This window comes from Octopus sinensis, linkage group LG20, assembly GCF_006345805.1.
Source record: "Octopus sinensis linkage group LG20, ASM634580v1, whole genome shotgun sequence".
Taxonomy (NCBI): domain Eukaryota; kingdom Metazoa; phylum Mollusca; class Cephalopoda; order Octopoda; family Octopodidae; genus Octopus; species Octopus sinensis.
The window spans coordinates 12,889,120-12,909,435 of NC_043016.1; the positions used below are offsets into that span (position 1 = coordinate 12,889,120).

The following is a 20,316-nucleotide window of genomic DNA, read 5'->3' on the forward strand; positions in this document are numbered from 1 at the left end:
ACAAATAATGCAATTTTGTTTTTCTATCAAAATGTATTGCATGTACATACAAAAAATAGTGGCCTGTCGGAATACCTTATTTCTTAAGATATACCAATTCCCATATTGTAATTTATATATGTAATATATAACATGTAAGAATATTAATATTGTTATATGTGTAACATAACACATGTAAGAATATTACATATTTATGTTGTTATATATGTAATATATAGCATTTAAGAATATTACATATTAATATGCAGTTAGTGTATTACATATTAGTATTGTTATATGCATGTAATCAGTAATACTGAGTAAATTTGTATTTCTCCAGATTTATTTTTCTAGTGTTTCAATATTTTAAATGTGAAATTAAAAATGCTTATAATTAAATCCACCCCCAATCAACCATTTCTACGTGCATTGTACACTTCGTTTCTAATATCTACCTCATCACTGCTCCTCCTGATCATCTTCTACCTCCCCTACTAAACGGGAGTGAATAACTATGCACTGCTACCCTTCACCTTCTCTCATACTTTGTCCCCTATTATAAAGCTGATCCCTTCTCTCTCAAGGTTGTCAAGGTCTTGTAAGCTGCATGGCAACCTCACTAATGCTGGTGCCATGTAAAAAGCATCCAGTACGTTCTGTGAAGTGGGTGGCATTAGGAAGGACATCCAGCTGTAGAAACCTATGTCAAAGCAGACACTAAAGCATGGTGCGGTCCTTGGATCTGTTGGATTCTGTCAAGCCATCCAGCCCATGCCAGCAAGGAAAATGGGTGTGAAATAATCATGACGACAATGTTGACGATGATGATGATGGGACTGCTGATACTAAGTATACTACAGCCAAAGCATTAGAAATTATTTTTATGCAAACTCAGCCGTCCGTTTTATTTAGATATTGAATGTATAAAAACTTATTGAATGAACTTGTTTTTAACTCGTGTTATTTCCATAGTAGTCCTGTACTGAGTGATTCATGGTATTTCACTGGGAAGGTCTTCAACTTAATAAATATCACACATTCAGAATTCATTTACTTTTCTCTTTCTTGCATCATTCTTTGAATGTCTGTCTGTCTAGTTATTTTCGTTGTTATATCTATTTATCTATCTACCATATTATAGAATTAATATCTAGCTAGGTTCCCTTGTCCTATTTAGTATAAATTTGTAGCAAATTCTAATAACATTTAAACATGTTGAAATGTTCCAATTTTTTTTTCTTATTCTCATGTTTGGGAGGGTCTGAAAAGGAGATCTGTGTACACCACTCCTTTTTTTTTTTGCCTGTTATTTTGTTTGAAACAAGTATTTCACAGTGTAATATTCTTATTAGTAATAAATCTATTGCAAAATAGAAATGGTGTCAGTTAATATGACACCACTGTTAGAAACTAATAAAGCAATTTAGTGACATTGACAGTCTGTCTGTACGTTGAAGCTTATGGCAGAAGCTATATTCTTCCAATGTCGGTTAAAAAAAAAATTGTGTATTTGGAATGTTTGTTCTTCTAATTAAGTTAAAATAGCAAGCAGTTTCAGACTGGCCACCAAGTTATAACTCTCTCTTTTGGAATTTGTTGGGGATTGGGTGTTTTATAAACAGTTTTATGTATTTTTATGACTATAAACTTGTGTTTCTGCACACAGATTGACAAGCGTTTGTCACCTGCCGATATATTTATTTCATTAACTTGTCTATTTAATTGCTTTACCATCATCATCTGGTTGAACTTGATTGGACATTTTTAACCCACACACGCACCATCCATCTTGGTCCTGCAGTTGATGTGGGACGAATATCTAAGTGAATGTGAGTCGTGGTATGTCTTTTGATTGCTAATTTCTTGTCTCTGGCTGCAGGTTCTACAGGCAATCATTGCCAAATTCTGATCTAGAATTGTTTGACAATGTGACAATGTTTTAGCTATTGTAGTAGCAATTAATGTTTTTTGTTATGCATGTGTATCATCGTAAAGCAAATATTTAGAAAATTCTGCTATGCTTTCTCCAACCCTTTTTATATAAAAGGGTTTAAATTTATAAGTTCTTGATCAAGAGGTGATACCACTTAATAAACCAGTTTGGATTCACAAGTCAATTATCCATATATGACATGTAAAATAAAAAAAAAAAAGAAAAAAAAAAGCAGCTTTAGAAACTGGTGGTGGTCTGTCAGCCAAAGTTATTGAGGGAAGATAATGAATTTGGATAAAGTTGTGTCAGGGTAAGAGAAGGAGGCATTTGATATTTTTGGGATTATCCTTTTGTCTAAAAGAAAAAAAAAATCATCGGCTGATATCAATATTTTACATCTTGGGTTGTACTTGTTGGGTTTATTATAAACTATTTTACTTTACAAATACTTTACAAATACTATAATCATGTGCTTAGTTTTGAAATGAAATAGAAACAGTGTATCCCAAGATACAACAGAATATTTCAGCTGATGAGTTGAGGTCAGGGTTCTTGCAAACAAAATCAGAGATGTAATGTGTGTGTGTGTGTGTGTGTGTGTGTGTGTGTGTGTGTGTGTGTGTGTATAGCATTCTGAAATATAGTATTTCAGTCCATCTTTTTGTAAACCACATAGAGATATGAAAAACCAATAATATGACTTATGGTTACTTGTTGTGTAATCATTTTAAAATTGTTCACTTCTATTATATATATATGTATATATATTTGCTTGTTCATGAAGGAAAATATCAATATTCAAAATGAATTGTTTAATCTGGATACTTCATTTAATACAAAAAAATGCTTTGTGTATCGTATCTGGTAAAATTTGTAACAACTTTTTAACCAAGTTTTTTTAAACTGAAGCAGTGTCAAAGATAGTGATGGCTATTTAAATCAGTTATTCCTAGCTGAAAACTACTTTTGTTATGTTAATTATGAACTGTGTTTTATGTTTCTGCAAATTCTCTTGCAGAAATGAAGAAAGGGAAAATCTTTTATGCTTCCATGTAGTATAGGGAAATTAAAAACAACTTTGTCATCTTCAGTTTCTGAAATTCGTTTTTTCTCCCCCATTAGAAATGTATCCATTTTGGAAATAATGAATGACTAAATTTGGTGTTTGTTGCAGCAATATTTAAATAAAAGCCTAAATATTCCCACAATTGTAAATTCTTCATTTGTTCATGTATGCATATATGCACACACCTCTGCCAACTTTCAACTAATTGCCCTCACTTCCAAAGTCTCAAATACAGTTTTTGGAAACTCTTGTAAACAGTCGCCTCTCAGATGGCTCAGTGTGGGAGCTTCTATATTTCTCACTTAAATCTGTCCAAAATAGCAGTCAAATCTCCTTCAAATCACACCTTACCATCTTAAAAGTAATTCAACTGAAAAAGACAAGGTGATCACACTGGAATATTGTTGATCTAAGTTTGCTCAATTGAAGTTAACTTGGAGTTAGACAACTTCCTCCACCCCATCTCTCCTTTAGCATTTTGAGTTTGACCCTTCCTAAGTGTTCATCAGCTTGGTTTTCTAGATCCACATCTGCTGGAGATTTTCCTATATTTTGCATCAGTGGTTTCTTGCTTTTGAGAATTTTAGCAAAAGCAGTTTTGATGCATTTTACATTAATAAAACCTTCAACCATGTTTATTAACCCTTTCATTACAAACTCGGCTGAAACCATCTCTGGCTCTGTAGTACAAATGGCTGAAACCGTCTCTGGCTCTGTAGTATTAATGTCTTGTTTTCATAAGTTTTTAATTAAAATTTTCCACCAAAGCTTAGTCACAATTAATGTTCCTAACACTAGCTTAATGATAATTAAGTTATTTTACTAAAATTCTTTGTCATATCTAAAATAATTGAAAGAAACACAGAGCATCTCAAAATAAATACAGTAATGAAAGGGTTAAGTTTGTTGCTTATTCATGAGCACTATTTATCTTTCTCATCTTTTGAATTGAAAATTTCCCATCAGTCCATCCCATAGCATTGTACACTCATGGACTACCTCTGACCTCTCGCCCATACACCACCAATTTTGATGAAATCTAAACTCTGTTTCCCCACATTTTCTTTTTGTACCAGCGAGATTAGCCTGTTTACTGTCATTTCGATCACACACAACCTTCCTTTCTCTCTCCCACACATACATACATGCATGTGTGCATGCTCATTCTTATATAGATGTCAGCCCTATTCCACTTTAACCTTTGAAGCAAGTATCAAGTCAACAATGGAAGCCCTTGGGTGGCTTGGCCTGTTGGAAATAGCAGCCAAATCTCTTTGAGATCACAATTTATTTTTAAAAAAACACAGTAGGCAAAACTGAAATGCATTTGATGACCTGGGTAAGTTTGATTAGAACTGATCTGGTGCTAAACTGCAGCAACATTCTGGTTTCATCACCATCATACAGCATAGAATATCTCACCCTGAATTTTCACTGCTTCTATGAACAGAGATTTTGAAAACTTCCTTCAGTGAGAATATGACAACAGCATAAAAATCCAATCTCTTCACAAAACAAAGAGTCTGATGCATCATTCTTTTGTGATGAGCAATACACATCTAAAACCCATCAAAATTACAATAACTGCTGGGCCTCACCATTTTTTGTTTTGTGACACCCTCACATAGACCTGACATGATTAATATCAAATGGTGGCAAGCTGGCAGAAATGTTAGCACATTAGATGAAATGCTTAGCGGTCTTTCGTTTGTCTTTCACATTCTGAGTTCAAATTCCACTGAGGTCAACTTTGCCTTTCATCCTTTTGGGGTCGATAAATTAAGTACTGGTTGCATACTGGGGTCAATCTAATCGATTGACCCCTCCTCCCCAAAAATTGTGGGCCTTGTGCCTAGAATAGAAAAGATTACTGAAATCAAAACAGCAGCTCAAAGACTAGGCACTCTGTTCAAAGCCAGAAAATACTTTGACTCTGATCAGTTAGTAATTACCTACAAATTCCATATGTAACCTACAGTATAGAGATGCACACAGACAGGGCAAAGTGATGTTGCTGCTATACAGATAAATCCTTATCTGAAACTGGAAACCAAGGCCAACAAACTGATATACAAACATTCACCCATGAATAGGACAACAAGTACAACATGACTTTCTGGACATTGTTGGTCCAGAACCTCATACAACCAGCACTAATTTACACTAATAAACAGGTATCATCATCATCATCATCATTTAAAGTAAATTTAATATTTGTTTAATTCAGAGTGTGTTCACCAAGGTAACTAGCTCTGGTTTGAAAAGGTCTCTAGACCAGAAAGGTTTTTGAATCAAAGGCTCCAAAAAATCAATGTTGCACCTGTATTTAATCTCCTCTTAATCCCTTCTAAAATGGCCTCTACTCCTCCGATCTTGGTTATTCGCAGGCCCATCTAATGCTTTCTCCTCTAATCCTCATCCCTGTTGTGTGTCATCTCCTAGATTCCTCTACGTATTTTTACTCCATCTTTCCTCACAGAAGTACAATTCTGAAGTTCCTGCCCAAGGTTAGTTCTGATCAGAGGGTTTCCGTCTGTGTCCTTCATGCCTCTTGTTTAAGTGCTTGTAGGACTATATTATCTCTTGTATATTTCCTATTTCAAGATGCTTAAGTGTGATTTGAAGGAGATTTTAGTTGCTATTTCTAGTAGACAAGTGTCTCCTCCTTTCTTTGTTTTTCCCGTCAGTGTTGACCTACAGATGTTCAAACTTGAACCTTAACCACATCAACCATGTTAGTCTGAGAAGACCTGAAGTGCTTGGCATTTCTTTTGACTAACATTTCACTTGTTCTTGTACTCATGTGTTCTCACACTCATCACTCACTTGTTCTTGCTCTTCCACTCACTCACTCACTCACTTTTGCACCCTCTTGTATGCTCTCACTCGCTCTTGTTTTCACTCACGCTCTTACTGTCACTCGCTCTTTCACTCACGCTCTTGTTTTCACTCGCTCTCTTAACTGTCACTCACTTGTTCTTACTCTCACTCATTCTTTCACTCATGCTCTTACTCTCCCTCATTCTTTCACTCACGCTCTTACTCTCACTCACTCTTTCACTCACGCTCTTGTTCTCACTCGCTCTCTTAACTGTCACTCACTTGTTCTTACTCTCACTCATTCTTTCACTCATGCTCTTACTCTCTCATTCTTTTACTCACGCTCTTACTCTCTCATTCTTTTACTCACGCTCTTACTCTCACTCACTCTTTCACTCACGCTCTTACTCTCACTCGCTCCTTCACTCACGCTCTTATTCTCACTCGCTCTTTCACTCATGCTCTTACTCTCACTCACTCTTTCACTCACGCTCTTACTCTCACTCGCTCTCTTAACTGTCACTCACTTGTTCTTGCTCTCACTTATTTTCCTACTCATTCATTCTCACACTCGTTCATTCATCCCTTTTTCTATGACAGTAAAAATGGAATTAAATATTCTTGAACATATAAATTGTTGGAGGAAGTGTTTTTACAGCTGTATGTCTTATCTGCTGCTAACCGAACTCATTTGTTGAGCAAAAGCGAATCTGTTGCCAGTCAGCTAGATTGAAGCAAGCAAAGTTACTTACCTTCTCCAAAAGCAACACACTGGTCATAACTATAACTAATCACATGACCATTTTTTTAGCTCATGGTCCACTGATATAGCTCAGAGCCACTGTACATTACTGATTCGATATTTAGATTTAACAAATGGTATTGAAATACTTCCTGTGTGATAATTTAAAATACTTACTAGCATACAGTATTTCAAATTTGTATGTAGTACTATTTTGCTTAACTGAAAAGCTTTTATATGTATTTATTTTCATCAATTTTATCATTTAATCTTAATTGTAGCTGCTCAGAAATATTTTGCACATAATTTGGTAATTTAATCTTATGCTTATAACACTCATTGTTAGGCACTAAAGTATACTAAAATTAAATAAAATTAAATCATTTTCAAAATTTAGTTCTTTTATTAATTAAAATATAAAATAACAAACTTCATACTAACTTTCCTTTAGGATTGCATGCAAAAATCTGATGAATGAAGTATTATTTATATGGTAAGTAAAGAAATCTCGCTTGAAAGTTTAATTTTTCAGTGAAACTTTGTAGTTTCATAAATAAATAAATAAATAAATAAAACAAATAGAAAGAAAATGAAGACAGTGGTCATTAAATGGAATCAAAAACTAAAGCTTTATTGTTGTCCTGTTTGCCAAATGCTCAACTACCTAGGAGTGATATGCATTTTGAAGTTATGTCAATAAATACTTCAGGTATTGAAAACCAGCTACATTCTTGTGTGTTTGTACACTTCCCGTTCAATATATCTGCTTTCTTTTTTTTTTGTTTTCTTTTGTTAGGCCAGGGGCAAATCATCGTTCAGTGCATGAGTGTTATAATATAATGAATTTCCAGCTTGTAAACACATCTTCTGTGTGTTATGTGCTCTGTGTAAATGGCATTCCGTAAAGTCTAATCTAGCACAAAGGAAGCAATTTAATGGTGTTGATATTAATATCCTTTGGAGGAGATCAAAAAGCATTAAAACATACAAATCTATCAACAAGGAGTTACAAATAATATCTAGTCCATATAATCTTTGTAGGAAATATCAAAGGGTTCCATGGTTTGCACTTTGTGGTTATATCATAATTCCTTTGTGCAGTTGTAAAAACTTCCCTTTTTATCTGACATGTCTTTGAAGTTGGCTTCCAATGGACTGGCTATTTACAATTTAGGCATGTGCTGTTCTTTGTGGCTCAAGTTTTTATTGCTTGTTTTCTTTTCTTTTTTTTTTCTTTCGTTCTCCCGCCAAATGTTTCAATCACATGCAATATATGCACCTGCAGCTGTAATTTGGTTAAATATTTCTATTCTCACATTAATTAGCATCAATGCAATTATTTAATCCTTTCAATAGCAACCCACCTGAAAACACCTATTAAACCAATGAAATGTCAGTTTAACATGAAAAATTACGTTCTGAGTTCAAATTCTGTTGAGGTTGACTTTGCCTTTTATCCTTTTGGGGCTGATAAAATAACTACCAGTTGAGTACTGGGGTGATTTAATTAACATATCCCCCTTTGCTGAACTTGCTGACCTTGTGCCAAAATTTGAAACCATTATTATTGTTCTTTTTAACTTTGGTTTTGTTGTAACTCCTGCAGCCTTTGCATGCATAGCAGGCTTGCTGCCAGTAGCCTATGGTACCATGCTATCTGTTCTTTTCAGCTATCTAATACTTTCCTGATTATTCTGGCCGTGCCAAGGAGGCAAACCTTTTGTAACAGTTCTACTTGGCATTCTATTCCAATCTCCTTTTTATTCCTTTTCATGCCTTCTGATACTGTCCCCAAGGACCCAACAATAATGGACACTATCTTCACCTTCATTTTCCATAGCCTGGCTATTTCATACTTAAGAGGATTGTGTAAATATCTTTTTTTCTCCTTCCTTCTTGACTAATCATGAGTCAAGGGGACAAGCAACATCAGCATTATTATAATGATAATAATACTCTTCTCTCTTTACTCTTTTACTTGTTTGTCATTTTGACTGTGGCCATGCTGGAGCACTGCCTTTAGTTGAGCAAATTGACCCCAGGACTTATTCTTTTTTGCTGAACCGCTAAATTACGGGGACGTAAACATACCACCATTGGTTGTCAAGCGATGTTGGGGGGACAAACACAGACACACAAACATATACACACACATATATATACATATATACAACGGGCTTCTTTCAGTTTCCGTCTACCAAATCCACTCACAAGACTTTGGTTGGCCCGAGGCTATAATAGAAGACACTTGCCTAAGGTGCCATGCAGTGGGACTGAACCCCGAACTATGTGGTTGGTAAGCAAGCTACTTACCACACAGCCGCTCCTATGCCTAAATATTATATTTAAAAGATGTTATATGATTTTAAGATGATCTTTTATTCCACCAAACCTCATAATTCTTTGTTTTCTGAAAACCAAAATGACAAAGGTAGATGTGCTCTTGTTAAAAATATTGTCACAAAAGGGTTTGCTAGGAAACAAACTTAGAATTTTACAATAATGCTACATGGCTATATTTCATTGACTGATTTAGGTTCAAATGGTCTGTTTCTGGTGTCTTAGAAGGAATTTAACCTTTGAAAACAAATTAATAAAAAAAAGAAAGAAAAGAAAATCAAATACATATAAAAAGTTAAAAAGAAAAATCAAAATGCTTCTCTTAGAACCAGACATTTGTCTTCATTTATTACCTGCTATTTTCTTGATATTTGTAATATTTTATCAAATATAGTTTGCTTATACATTTTATGCTCATATCTTGAAATGATAAATTTTTGTATCCTGAAATGTTTTTTTTTTTTTTAAATATTTTTGCTGCTACTGTTGTTGTTGTTGTTATGGAATCTTCTTGAATTGAGCATATGTAGTTTTTGATTTATTTTATGTTAGACCTCTTTAAACCAAAACTTGTAAAGTACAATAAGTTCCTGTGTTGCCTCCAACTGTGTTAACACATTTGTTAGTAGTGCATGCATGAAGGGTTAGTGTTGTTGAATTTCGTAAAGAAATCACTAGCCTTCTCTTTTTCTCTCAGTTCTTCATTTCAACACATCCCCCCTTTCAGGTCAGCCAGTGTTATTAATGTTTGTACAGTGAAAAGTAGGAGACAAGAAGCTGGCAGAAAGGGTAGCATTTGTTTATTGTTGCCTTGTGTTTTATTCAGGAAATAAGGGTTGGAGAAAGGTGTATGGACAAGGCTGGTTATAAGGAAAAGTGGAATTGGTACAAATTGTTGTGGATAGATAGGCAGAGAAGATGTAGATATGTTTTACTGTCTTGATGCTCCCTGAATTAAATATGTTAGTATTAACTATTAGAAATGGTGTGCGTATGTTGATAGATAATGTAGTAAAGGTGTTGTGAATGAGTTTATAATTATTATCTCTTAGATGGTGGTAGACAGCATGACAGCTACTGCAATCTCTTTACACTCTGTGACTGGGCTATCAGCTGAGAAGAAAGACCAGTTCTAGAAAAATTTTGCAATGGTAGACCTGAATTAATAGAGGTTAGGGTTAAAGAGAAAGGTGGAAAGGATTTGGGTTGTTAGCACAATTATGCACTTCCTGTATGTAGCACCAAATGTATAAGAGCAGATTAATGTTTATGGAAGAGGAAATTTGATGGTTTAGGACTGTTCAAAATCTTTCAAGCCTAGATGTGTTGATTTGGATGGCTAGGAGGAAAGGTCAGTATTAAACATTAAAAATATACCAACTTCAAGTTAAGGGGTGCAAATGATATGCAGTTGTGGTTTGATGAATTTAATATTTTAGATTAATATTAATCCTTTAGCATTCAGATTACTCTGTCAAATCTAATGCATTTTTATTCACATTGCATTGAATTAATTATACATTGTCTTCTAGCTTTGAGATTTCAATGATCTTGTCATTTAATGTCTGCTTTCCATGCTGGCATGGGTTGGATGGTTTGACTGAAAACTGGTAAGCTGGGGAGCTGTACCAGGTTCCAATTTGATTAGGTATGGTTTCTACAGCTGGATGCCTTTCCTAATGCCAACCACTCAATTATATATTTTTTTGAATGACATTGTAGAATAAGTGGATGTTCCAAGGAGTTAGATCCAACCTTTCACAAACAAAATGCTTTAGTCATAAATTTGCCGAAATATGTACATGCATATTAAGATGCATAGTTAGTCTTGAGTGATGGAAGTCTTCAATAGTGATTTGGTAATTTGAGTTGAGGGTTTTATAGAAATATTGATGGTATGTTTGGGTTTGATAGGTTTAAGGTTTTATAACATCTGTGCTAGTATTGTCTATTTGGAAGGGTTTCTTGGCTGGCTGGCAGTTGGTTTTCAGTTGAGTGTCGATGCCATTATTGAGGAAGAATATGAAACAATATAGTAGGTATTTGGCCCAGTACCACTCTCTGTTTTTTTACACAACCCAATTTTAATAGTAAAGTATAAAGCTATTCAGATTCTTCTGTTATTCAGTTTTTAGTTAATGATTCAAGAACAGAATAAAAGACTTTAACTTCATGTAAATTCTTTGAATTTGCTTAGAGAAATGGATTTATTTATTTATCAACTTTAGCTACCCTTCATACTCTATCCCTTCATTAATTATCTCTTGGTAATAATTCTTGTGACCCACTCATCTTTTTCTAAATGGCCATTTTGAGAATCCCTGGAGTAAGAAATGTATCAAGAGTAGTTGATATGAGGTGAAGCATCCTCCAGCAGCAGTGATAATTTCCAATAAATCAAGAATTTACATTGTAAGGTATTCGATATACTTGTATTTGTCTATAAGTATTATTCCTGGTTTAAATATTTTATTTCTTTGAAAAATCATAACTCTTATAACTGTTCCTCACCCACACACTGTCTGATTGGAGATTTGCTTTTCCCCCCCACTTTTTTTTTTTACCCTGGTTATAGCTGTTGTTTTTAGCCCCAGGTCAGCCCTGATAACCAGTATTGCAGCCATGCCCATCTTCTCTATTCTTCAGTATCGCTGAGATTGGTGGGTGAAGTAGGTTGCAAAAATGACTATTAGATTAAATTTTCTTGGGAGCAGCTAGTCAGACAACTTTTAAAAGTGTGCTGGGTTTTTTTTTTTTTGCATTTAACTACTACTATTACAGCATTCAACCATCCTTTGTTGTAAAGCTTGCATTGTGTATGTGCATGTGTGCATGCACACGTGTGTATATATGTATGCATACATATGTGTGTGAGTATATGTAATTTGGAATGGGAAGTAAACCTTGATAAATATACAGTTTAACATCATTGTGAAAAGCATATAAAGTGATTATATTGCAGGTTTTTATCTCCCTCTGTAGACAGAAAAATGAAATAATGTGACTAGTTTCTAGTGTTAGTTTTTCATCAGAGAAAGAATAACCACTTTCTTCCTGCAGAAAGATTATTAGCTTATAACTGTTTATAATGTGTACAAACTTAGACAAAGCTAAGCCTTTTTACATATTACACACACACACACACATGTGCACATACACACACACTCACACACTCACAAAACACATTATAAAGAAAGGTAAGAAATTGTTTTCTTTTCCGACTTCTGTCTTTAGAAATAGAAAATGCCATATAAATCTGTATGTCTCTTAGCATTGTTGCTAATATTGTTATTGCTCACCTGTAGTTGTTCTGCAGTTGATGTTGTTTATATTTTATGTATTTTTTGTTGTTGTTTCACCCTAAGATTGCCCTCATTGAGCAGATACATACAAAAAGGATGTTGCAACCATAATCATTGCATTTTTAAAATTTATTATTGTATCTAGAACTACATTATGTATTTATTTCTTTTGTTGATGTGATGGTACGTTGAGATTTGGCTACTATTCTTGTCAGGTTTTATCTTTTTTTTTCTTATTTACTGGGTTTGGAGGAAAGGATAGTGCTTACAAGCTCTTCACGCCAAGTCTGGTGAAACTGGTAGCATTAATGTCCTACTGAAACTGTTACAAACCAACACCGGCAGAGCAGGCATGAGCAGTGGCTGGTATTTATATAAGCCATTGTTCTGAAGAAGGATTAGATGTAGTGATTAGTGTAGAACCTGGCAGATTTCTCACCACATGGGTGATGAGAGGAAAATAAGCAAGTGACTTGAGAGCACCCAAGTTTATTTCATATGTGGAGGTTTATCCTTCTGTAACGATGATCATGGTAGTCCCTTGTAGTCTAAAGAAGATAGTTCTGCAGTTTCTTGTTGAACAACCTCCATAAATGTTTTGCTTATAGTGATCAAATATTTGTGCTGTTCGTTAACTCAATCCCTCTATCAAATTGATGTCACCTGTACAGGTGCACGGTGTATCAGATGTCAGATATCAAAGTGATTGCAGAGCGACATCAGATGAAGTGTTTTGCTTAAGAACACAATGCACAACCCAGTCAAGGAATTGAAACTGTGATCTTGCGATAGTGAGTGTAGTACCCTACCCACTTGACCATGCACACACTCTCGCTCTATAATAAAACATAGACAAAAGGGTATTCATCCAGTGTAATACCTGTTCTTAATATTTATGTTTGTATGGTTTATTTGTTTTAGTTTTTCCTTTTATAATCTTCTATTATAATATATTCACTTAGCTTCAGCATTTGCATAAATTTCAAACAATGTAGATTATTGTAAGTTATGTTTCATGGAAAAAACATTCTGTGCTATTGAGCTTTTTTTTTTTGTAGTTAATTAATTGCTAACTGAAGTATAAATAATTGAGTAGCATTTAATGAATAGATTCTCAGTTTTATTTGGGAAGGTGTATTATGTTAGTGATTGTGTAATAATTTATTGTAAGTTATTTAAAACAATATGGATTTATTTAATGACAGAAATAGTTGAATGCCATAAAAATACTGCTAATTATTATGTAACTTTCTTTCACAATCCAGATTTCAATCTTTGCTTTTCATAACACACAGATGTAATATTTCTGATAGGAGTAATATCTTCTTTTTTTGACTATGTTGGGCACAATCATGGATGCACCATATATCCTATTTATTATAGGTTTTGTATAGCGTTGTTCAGTTATTGAGTTTTTTCAAAGTTAGTAATATTTGGGGTCATTGCTTCTTACTTGCATGCGATGGCTGTTGGGGTTTGTACCCTCATTCAGCTTTAAAGTGCAAGTCATGCAAGATTCATTTGAGGTTCTTAGCTGTGGTCTCAATTGCTTGTTGAAACCTGGGAGACATATCAAGATTAAATCAACCTTTATAATTTGCTTTATAATAAATAGTACCGTATATACTCGGCTATAAGTTGCACTTTTTTCCCCTGAAATTTTCACCTAAAATTGGGGGTGCAACTTATAAGTGCATCCTATAAAAAATCTTCAGATATTTTTTAGGTACAAGATATGTCTGAAGTTCCAACACTTGGAATAACCAAAAGGATAAAATTTTACATTATAAGCAACGGTTCCTAAAATGCATGGACTTAATGGGATAACAGTTGTTGTAAGTCATCTTCAGCTTACTGAAAGCTTGGTTACCGAATAACAACTATGTTGGTGCAATTCCTAATTAAACTTTGCTTTCCAACATGGAAAGAGTTACTGTGCCTTATAGTCAGGTAAATGATGAAATTCCCAATTTGAACCTTGTAAGTCAGTGGTACATCTTATAGGTGAGGGCATTTTATAGTCAAGTATATATGGCAATTTATAGTTATGCAGGGGATTTAAATCAATTAACTGCATCTGAAAACAAATTTCCTTGTGCTGCTAATGTGATAAATCATTATTAAAGACCATTTGTAACAATTGAGTTCATACAACATATTTCCCAGTTCTAGATATTTGTGAAAATAAGATAAATGAAGCAAGGACAAGAACATCAAGGGAGTTTGGAAGGAACTAGTATATTAATTTTAAATGTACAGATGCTATAACAATATTGGTAAAAGAGGTAACAAATAGGACACAGCTTATCATCATCATCATCATAATTTAACAGCTATTTTCCATGCTGGCAGGCTGAATGGTTTGACAGGAGCTGACAATCCAGAGGACCATGCTAAGTACCAATGTCTGTTTTGGCAAGGACTCTAATAGTGGATGCCCTTCCTAACCCCAACCACTTTACAGAATGTATTAGGTGCTTTTTATGTGACACGAGCAAGGCCACTAAGTAGCTTGCAAGACAAGACCCCACAATTGCGGTGGGTAGAATGTTGAGGGAGGTGGCTTTGTGCCAGGTGATGAGAGGTTAGGGGATAGAATTAGCTATCTTGCTATATGAAAGATACATGGTCACCCCAATTGGGGGGGGAAAAAGTGAGAGAGAGAGAGAGAAGTTGGGGTTGATGTTTCAGGGCATACCCTCAAGTTACAGGGAGGTGAATATAAGTGAATAAGCCTTTAGAAAATATTTGTCGATGAAAGGTGAAAATATTTTCTTGGATGTAGATTCAGACAGAAGATGCATGTTCAACACAGAAACCATCTTCTTACTCCAATGTTTCAGTGCTTTTATGCTTAGCCCTTTAGCATTTAAACTGGCTATATTCGGCCAAAATATTCCAGCTGTTTTAGATTCAAACTGGCCTCTCACACCAACCATGCAATATCATTCTTAAAAATTAAGTTACCTCATCAAAATTGCAAAGCTACAAGATAATACAAAACAATGTAAATAATTTAACATTTAATTCTGTCAGAATAAAGTGAATGCTGAAGGGTGTATTTACCATTAGCAACTGTATCTGTGGAAAGAAAAAAACAACAACCTTCCTATGAAAGTTCTTCTTTATAAACACATGTAATTTTAAGTTGCATTGCATAGTTAAATTTTAACAGTAATTATTGTAACAATTGTATCAGATGCAGGTACTAAATGCTGGCAGGTCATATTTTTGATATTTCTGTTAAATAACCATTGGTTTATACTGTTTCACAACATCTGGTTTACTTTAGAAAACCAGTAAATCACATGTGATTTGTGAAAAGTTACACACTGAACATTTAAGTGCTCTCAGGTGACTTGTAAGTTTTGTTACTTAAAGTAATTTGATAGCTCTTATTACAGTATGTATAGCACTTGCTTTGGGTACTTCTGCATATTTCTTCACTCAGGTTAACTGGTCATTTATTCCGTTTTAGGTTATTCTTCCATAATATAATTGCTCTATTTATTTGCCACAAGGACATCTTGCACAAAAATCATGAGGAATGCTGACAAAACTCAAACATTTTGGGTGCATACTTATTTAAGATATATATATATATATATATATATATATATATATATATATATCAATAATAATAATGGCTTCAAGTTTTGGCACAAGGCTAGGATTTTGGGTGGTGGTGTGTGTGTTGGGGTGTAAGTCAATTATATTGATCCTTGTGCTCAACTGGTACTTATTTTAACCCTGAAAGGTAACATCTACCTTGGCAGAACTTGAACTCAGGATGTAAAAATAGATGTCTGGCATGCTAACAATTCTGCTAGCTTGTCACCTTAAATATGAACATAAAAGTTTTTAGTCATGCACATACATTCCAATAAAGCAATGTTGTGCATAGAAATGTGTACATATGGAGGAGAAGAGGAATGAGACAATGAGGGAGCCTCTATGTGGTTACCTGCTTTGCCAGGAATAACAGACAAATCTTCTTCAAATTACACTCTATGGATTTAAACCAGTGGCTCTCAACTGGGGTCCATCTGATCCTTGGGTGTCATATAGGATTTTGCTGTTAGAATTTATCTTCTACAATAAATTGGTTATTCTTCTACAATGCATAAAGTATTTTAATTTCTTTTATGCAATCCTTAATATTTAATTAGAAAAATATAATAGGATTTCTTTAATCCATCCGAGTAAAATAGGAATTAAGTGTGGTCTGTAGGTATAAAAAAATTGTTGAGAAACACCGATTTAAACAAAGAAAGATTCATTATGAATTCATTAGATAATGTGGTCTCATAATAATAATAATAAAGGTGGAACAGTTATGGCTGGAATGCCATTTACCATTCTATCTTTTGAGGAGATAGATCTGATTCAGGAGAGCTGACTTAGTGCTTAAACATCAACACGAGAAAAAAACTCATTTAAGAAAAAGAAAAAAAAATAATATATTCTTTCAAATGTGTCCTGTATTTGAGTCAGTGACACTTAATGTGAAAGGAAATGTGTTCTTTGATCAACTTCAATGACAAAAAAAGAAAAGAAAAAGAAAAGAAAAAGAAACATCCCTGAAAGTGTTACAGCAATTTAATACTGTTTATAATTAAGTTAATTTAAGTTAAGGGTATTCATCTGATTGGGCATTTGGTTTAATTCTATTATACTGACATTTGCATTTCATTGGTATTCATTTCCTTTTAAATCTTTTTTTTTTCTCTCTTGGTATTCTTTCATATGAAATAACTTTTCATTTGAAATGATATTTATGAAAGTAAGGAACAAGAATAATGATCTTGAATCTTGTCATCAGCATTTTGTTATTCCTGTACACGAGGAACGTTACATTGCCTTGGTTGTTCTAAACATGCATGCAACACTCTCGACTTGTGTTTACTGTTAGGAAAAGCAACCAACTATAAACTACTTCTGTAAATCATGCAAATGTTATTCTCTACACATCAAGTCTCACACTAGTTTGCGCGTGTTAATGCATAGATTCACATTTTCAATGGGAACACTATTTACTAAAGTTGTGTGTGTGTGTGTGTGATTTTGTGTGTGTGCATGTGTGATTTTGTGTGTGTGTGTGTGTGTGATTTTGTGTGTGTGTGCATGTGTGATTTTGTGTGTGTGTGTGATTTTGTGTGTGTGTGTGCATGTGTGATTTTGTGTGTGTGTGCATGTGTGATTTTGTGTGTGTGTGTGTGCATGTGTGATTTTGTGTGTGTGTGTGATTTTGTGTGTGATTTTGTGTGTGTGTGTGCATGTGTGATTTTGTGTGTGTGTGTGTGTGTGTGTGTGTGTGTGTGTGATTTTGTGTGTGATTTTGTGTGTGTGTGTGCATGTGTGATTTTGTGTGTGTGTGGTGTGTGTGTGTGTGTGTGATTTTGTGTGTAGGTGTGATTTTGTGTGTGCATGTGTGTAGGTGTGATTTTGTGTGTGATTGTATTTACACCATCATCATTGTTTGAATGTCTGCTATTCCATACTTGCGTGGGCCAAACAGGATTGATTGAAGTAGATTTCTCTACAGCTGGATGCCCTTCCTGATGCCAATCTTCATCCAATTTCAAGCGAGGCAATTTGTTTCTCTATTGGCTGGGCATGTTTAAGCAAAAAAATTTTAAATGAAGAATAGCACTTGTAAGACACTGATGCTTGTTCAAAACAACTCTCATGTGATGTCAAGGCAAGGAAAGACAAGCATGTGTGTGTCCTCTCTGTCTGTCTGCCTTTACGTCTATGTATGTCTGTATGTATGTCTGTCTGTATGTCTGTCTGTATGTCTATGTCTGTATGTATGTCTATGTCTGTATGTATGTCTGTCTGTCTGTATGTCTGTATGTATGTATGTATGTATGTATGTATGTATGTCTGTCTGCCTGTACATCTATGTGTGTGTGTGTGTGTGTGTGTATGTATGTCTTGCTTTTTTTCTTTCTTTCTTTCTCTCTCTCTCACACACACACACACATACTAGACTCCTTTCAATCACTGTTTACCAAAACTACAGGGTTTTGGTGGCTTGAGGCTATAGTAGAAAACACTTGCCCAAGATGCATGCTGTGGGAATGAACCCAAAACCATGAGGTTGGAAGCAAACCTCTTAACCACATAGTCATAATAGATAAACTTAGATTTTATGATAAAGTGATGTTTATATTTTTTAAGTGCCAGAGAAATGATGACAGTGAAAGATAATAATAAAAAAAGTGAGATCTTAGTGAAAATTGAACCTGTCACCCCTTTGTTGATTCTTCAGTGTAATTACCACTCTGTCCATAAACCCTCCTTATAATAGTGACACCTACTTCTATCACACTTTGTAACATTGTATGATGGCTATCATAATCAGTCTGAAAATCAATTAAAAGAAAAAATCCTTATACATGTTTATTTTCATAATGTCTCTTTGTTGGGGTTCTGTCTAGATATTGTTAGGGTGATAATCAAAATCTGGCAATAAAATATGCCCTCCTCTTATTATTTCTGACACTGAATATCTGCTTAAGAAGTAAAAATGAAAACTCAGCAGAATGGGCTGGGCAGAATTCCATAAAGATAGTAGTCTGTAACCCTCATCTTTGAGCATTGGAGCTGTGTGAAGCTGTTGATAAGACTGTGTTATTGACTATTAAAGTAAATTATTATCTTAGTGGCAGCATTTCAGAACTCTTTTACTGGCCAATTTACTCCCTATCTAATCTTGTCTATCACAGTTACTATTGATAATATAAAAAAAAATAACAAAAACAAACAAAAAACCTCTTGAAATTTCACCAATGAATGTGTATAATAGATAGACATATCTCAAAACTGTCTATTGCTTCCCAGGTTTCTTTGGATTGTTTCTCTTGCTTTTTAGGGGGTGGGGGAATCTTTGCCACCCCACCCCCTTGCAGTACATATTCTGTAGATCATCAAATTTGTATCGTTCTTGTTTTTTATGTGAGAGAACACAAAATTGTTTTTGATTCATCCAGCAGCTTTCTTCATTAATGTCGTTTTAATTACAAAATTAAAAAAATATATTTAAAAAAATAGTTTTATCTATCAAGTGTTACTTGATTTTTTTTCCCTTTTTGTTAGTTCATACAAATTTCTTAGAAATTTACATATAAGTGTGTTACATAGAAATTTACATGTAACACACCCACCCACGCACACACACACACACCCTTACACCTCTTTTCCCTCACTCTCTTTCAGAATCTTAATTTAAGTTTCCCGATAATTATCTGGGTTTGTGAATATCTGCCATTAGCTTATCTATGTAGGATAATTTAAGTTTGATAAAAAAATGAAATAAAATAAAATAAAAACAAACTCCAAAATATTATTTGGGATATGAAGTTCCAAAAGTAATAGAAAAAACAGAGGTTCAGTATCATGTATATTTATATACTTGATGTACATACTTATGTATATGTAATTGACATCCCTTCTTATTTTGGGGGTGAATGTAAAGAACCCTTAGCAATGTGAAACATTAGAAAACAGATCTAGTATGTTTGAAGCAGTCGACTGTTATAAACCTGCAGGCTAATTTTGGTATCAGAGAGAGAACGGAAAGATGACTTATGATAGCTTTCTGAAAGGGATAGCTGGTTTGAAGGTGTTCAGGGTGAGCTGCTTCATTCGAAGCAGTAATATTTCAAAAGGTTTCTCTTGTAAATTTCAGCACTTGGTTCTCCCTGGTGATGAGATTAAGTGCTGTCAATTTACAATGGTAAATTACAGGCTGCCGCATGCAACTCTAGTAGTACATCCTGAACCTTTGCTGAAAAGGTATTTATCTTAACACATAAGGAATAACTAATATGTATTGTTTTTATTACATAAAAAAAAAAGAAAAGGTGTATGTGCGATTGGGAGGGCAGAGTATTGTTTACATAGAATTCTTTTTATTTTTGTCTTATCTGAAAGAATTTAACTTAACCCTTTCGTTACTGTATTTATTTTGGGATGTTCTGTGTTTCTTTCAATTACTTTAAATATAACAAAGAATTTAGTAAAATAACTTAGTTATCACTAAGCTAGTGTTAGAAACATAAATTGTGACTAAGGTTTGGTGGAAGAATTTAATTCAGAACTTATGTAAACATGGCATTTGTACTCAGAG

General features: G+C 34.2%; 1 protein-coding gene across 7 annotated transcripts in view; it reads left to right on the forward strand.

Annotated features, from left to right (window-relative positions):
- The window catches only part of LOC115222684 (centrosomal protein of 170 kDa protein B), a 360,932-nt gene that overhangs the window by 71,424 nt on the left and 269,192 nt on the right, over window positions 1-20,316 (forward strand). The window contains exon 2 of one of the 7 annotated variants that reach the window (XM_036511668.1): window positions 6,992-7,033. The exons of the other annotated variants lie outside the window; for them this stretch is intronic. Within the exon in view, the coding sequence (XP_036367561.1) occupies window positions 7,031-7,033 (3 nt within the window). The 5' untranslated portion in view covers window positions 6,992-7,030. The remainder of the gene's footprint in view (window positions 1-6,991; window positions 7,034-20,316) is intronic. 7 annotated transcript variants of the gene reach the window in all.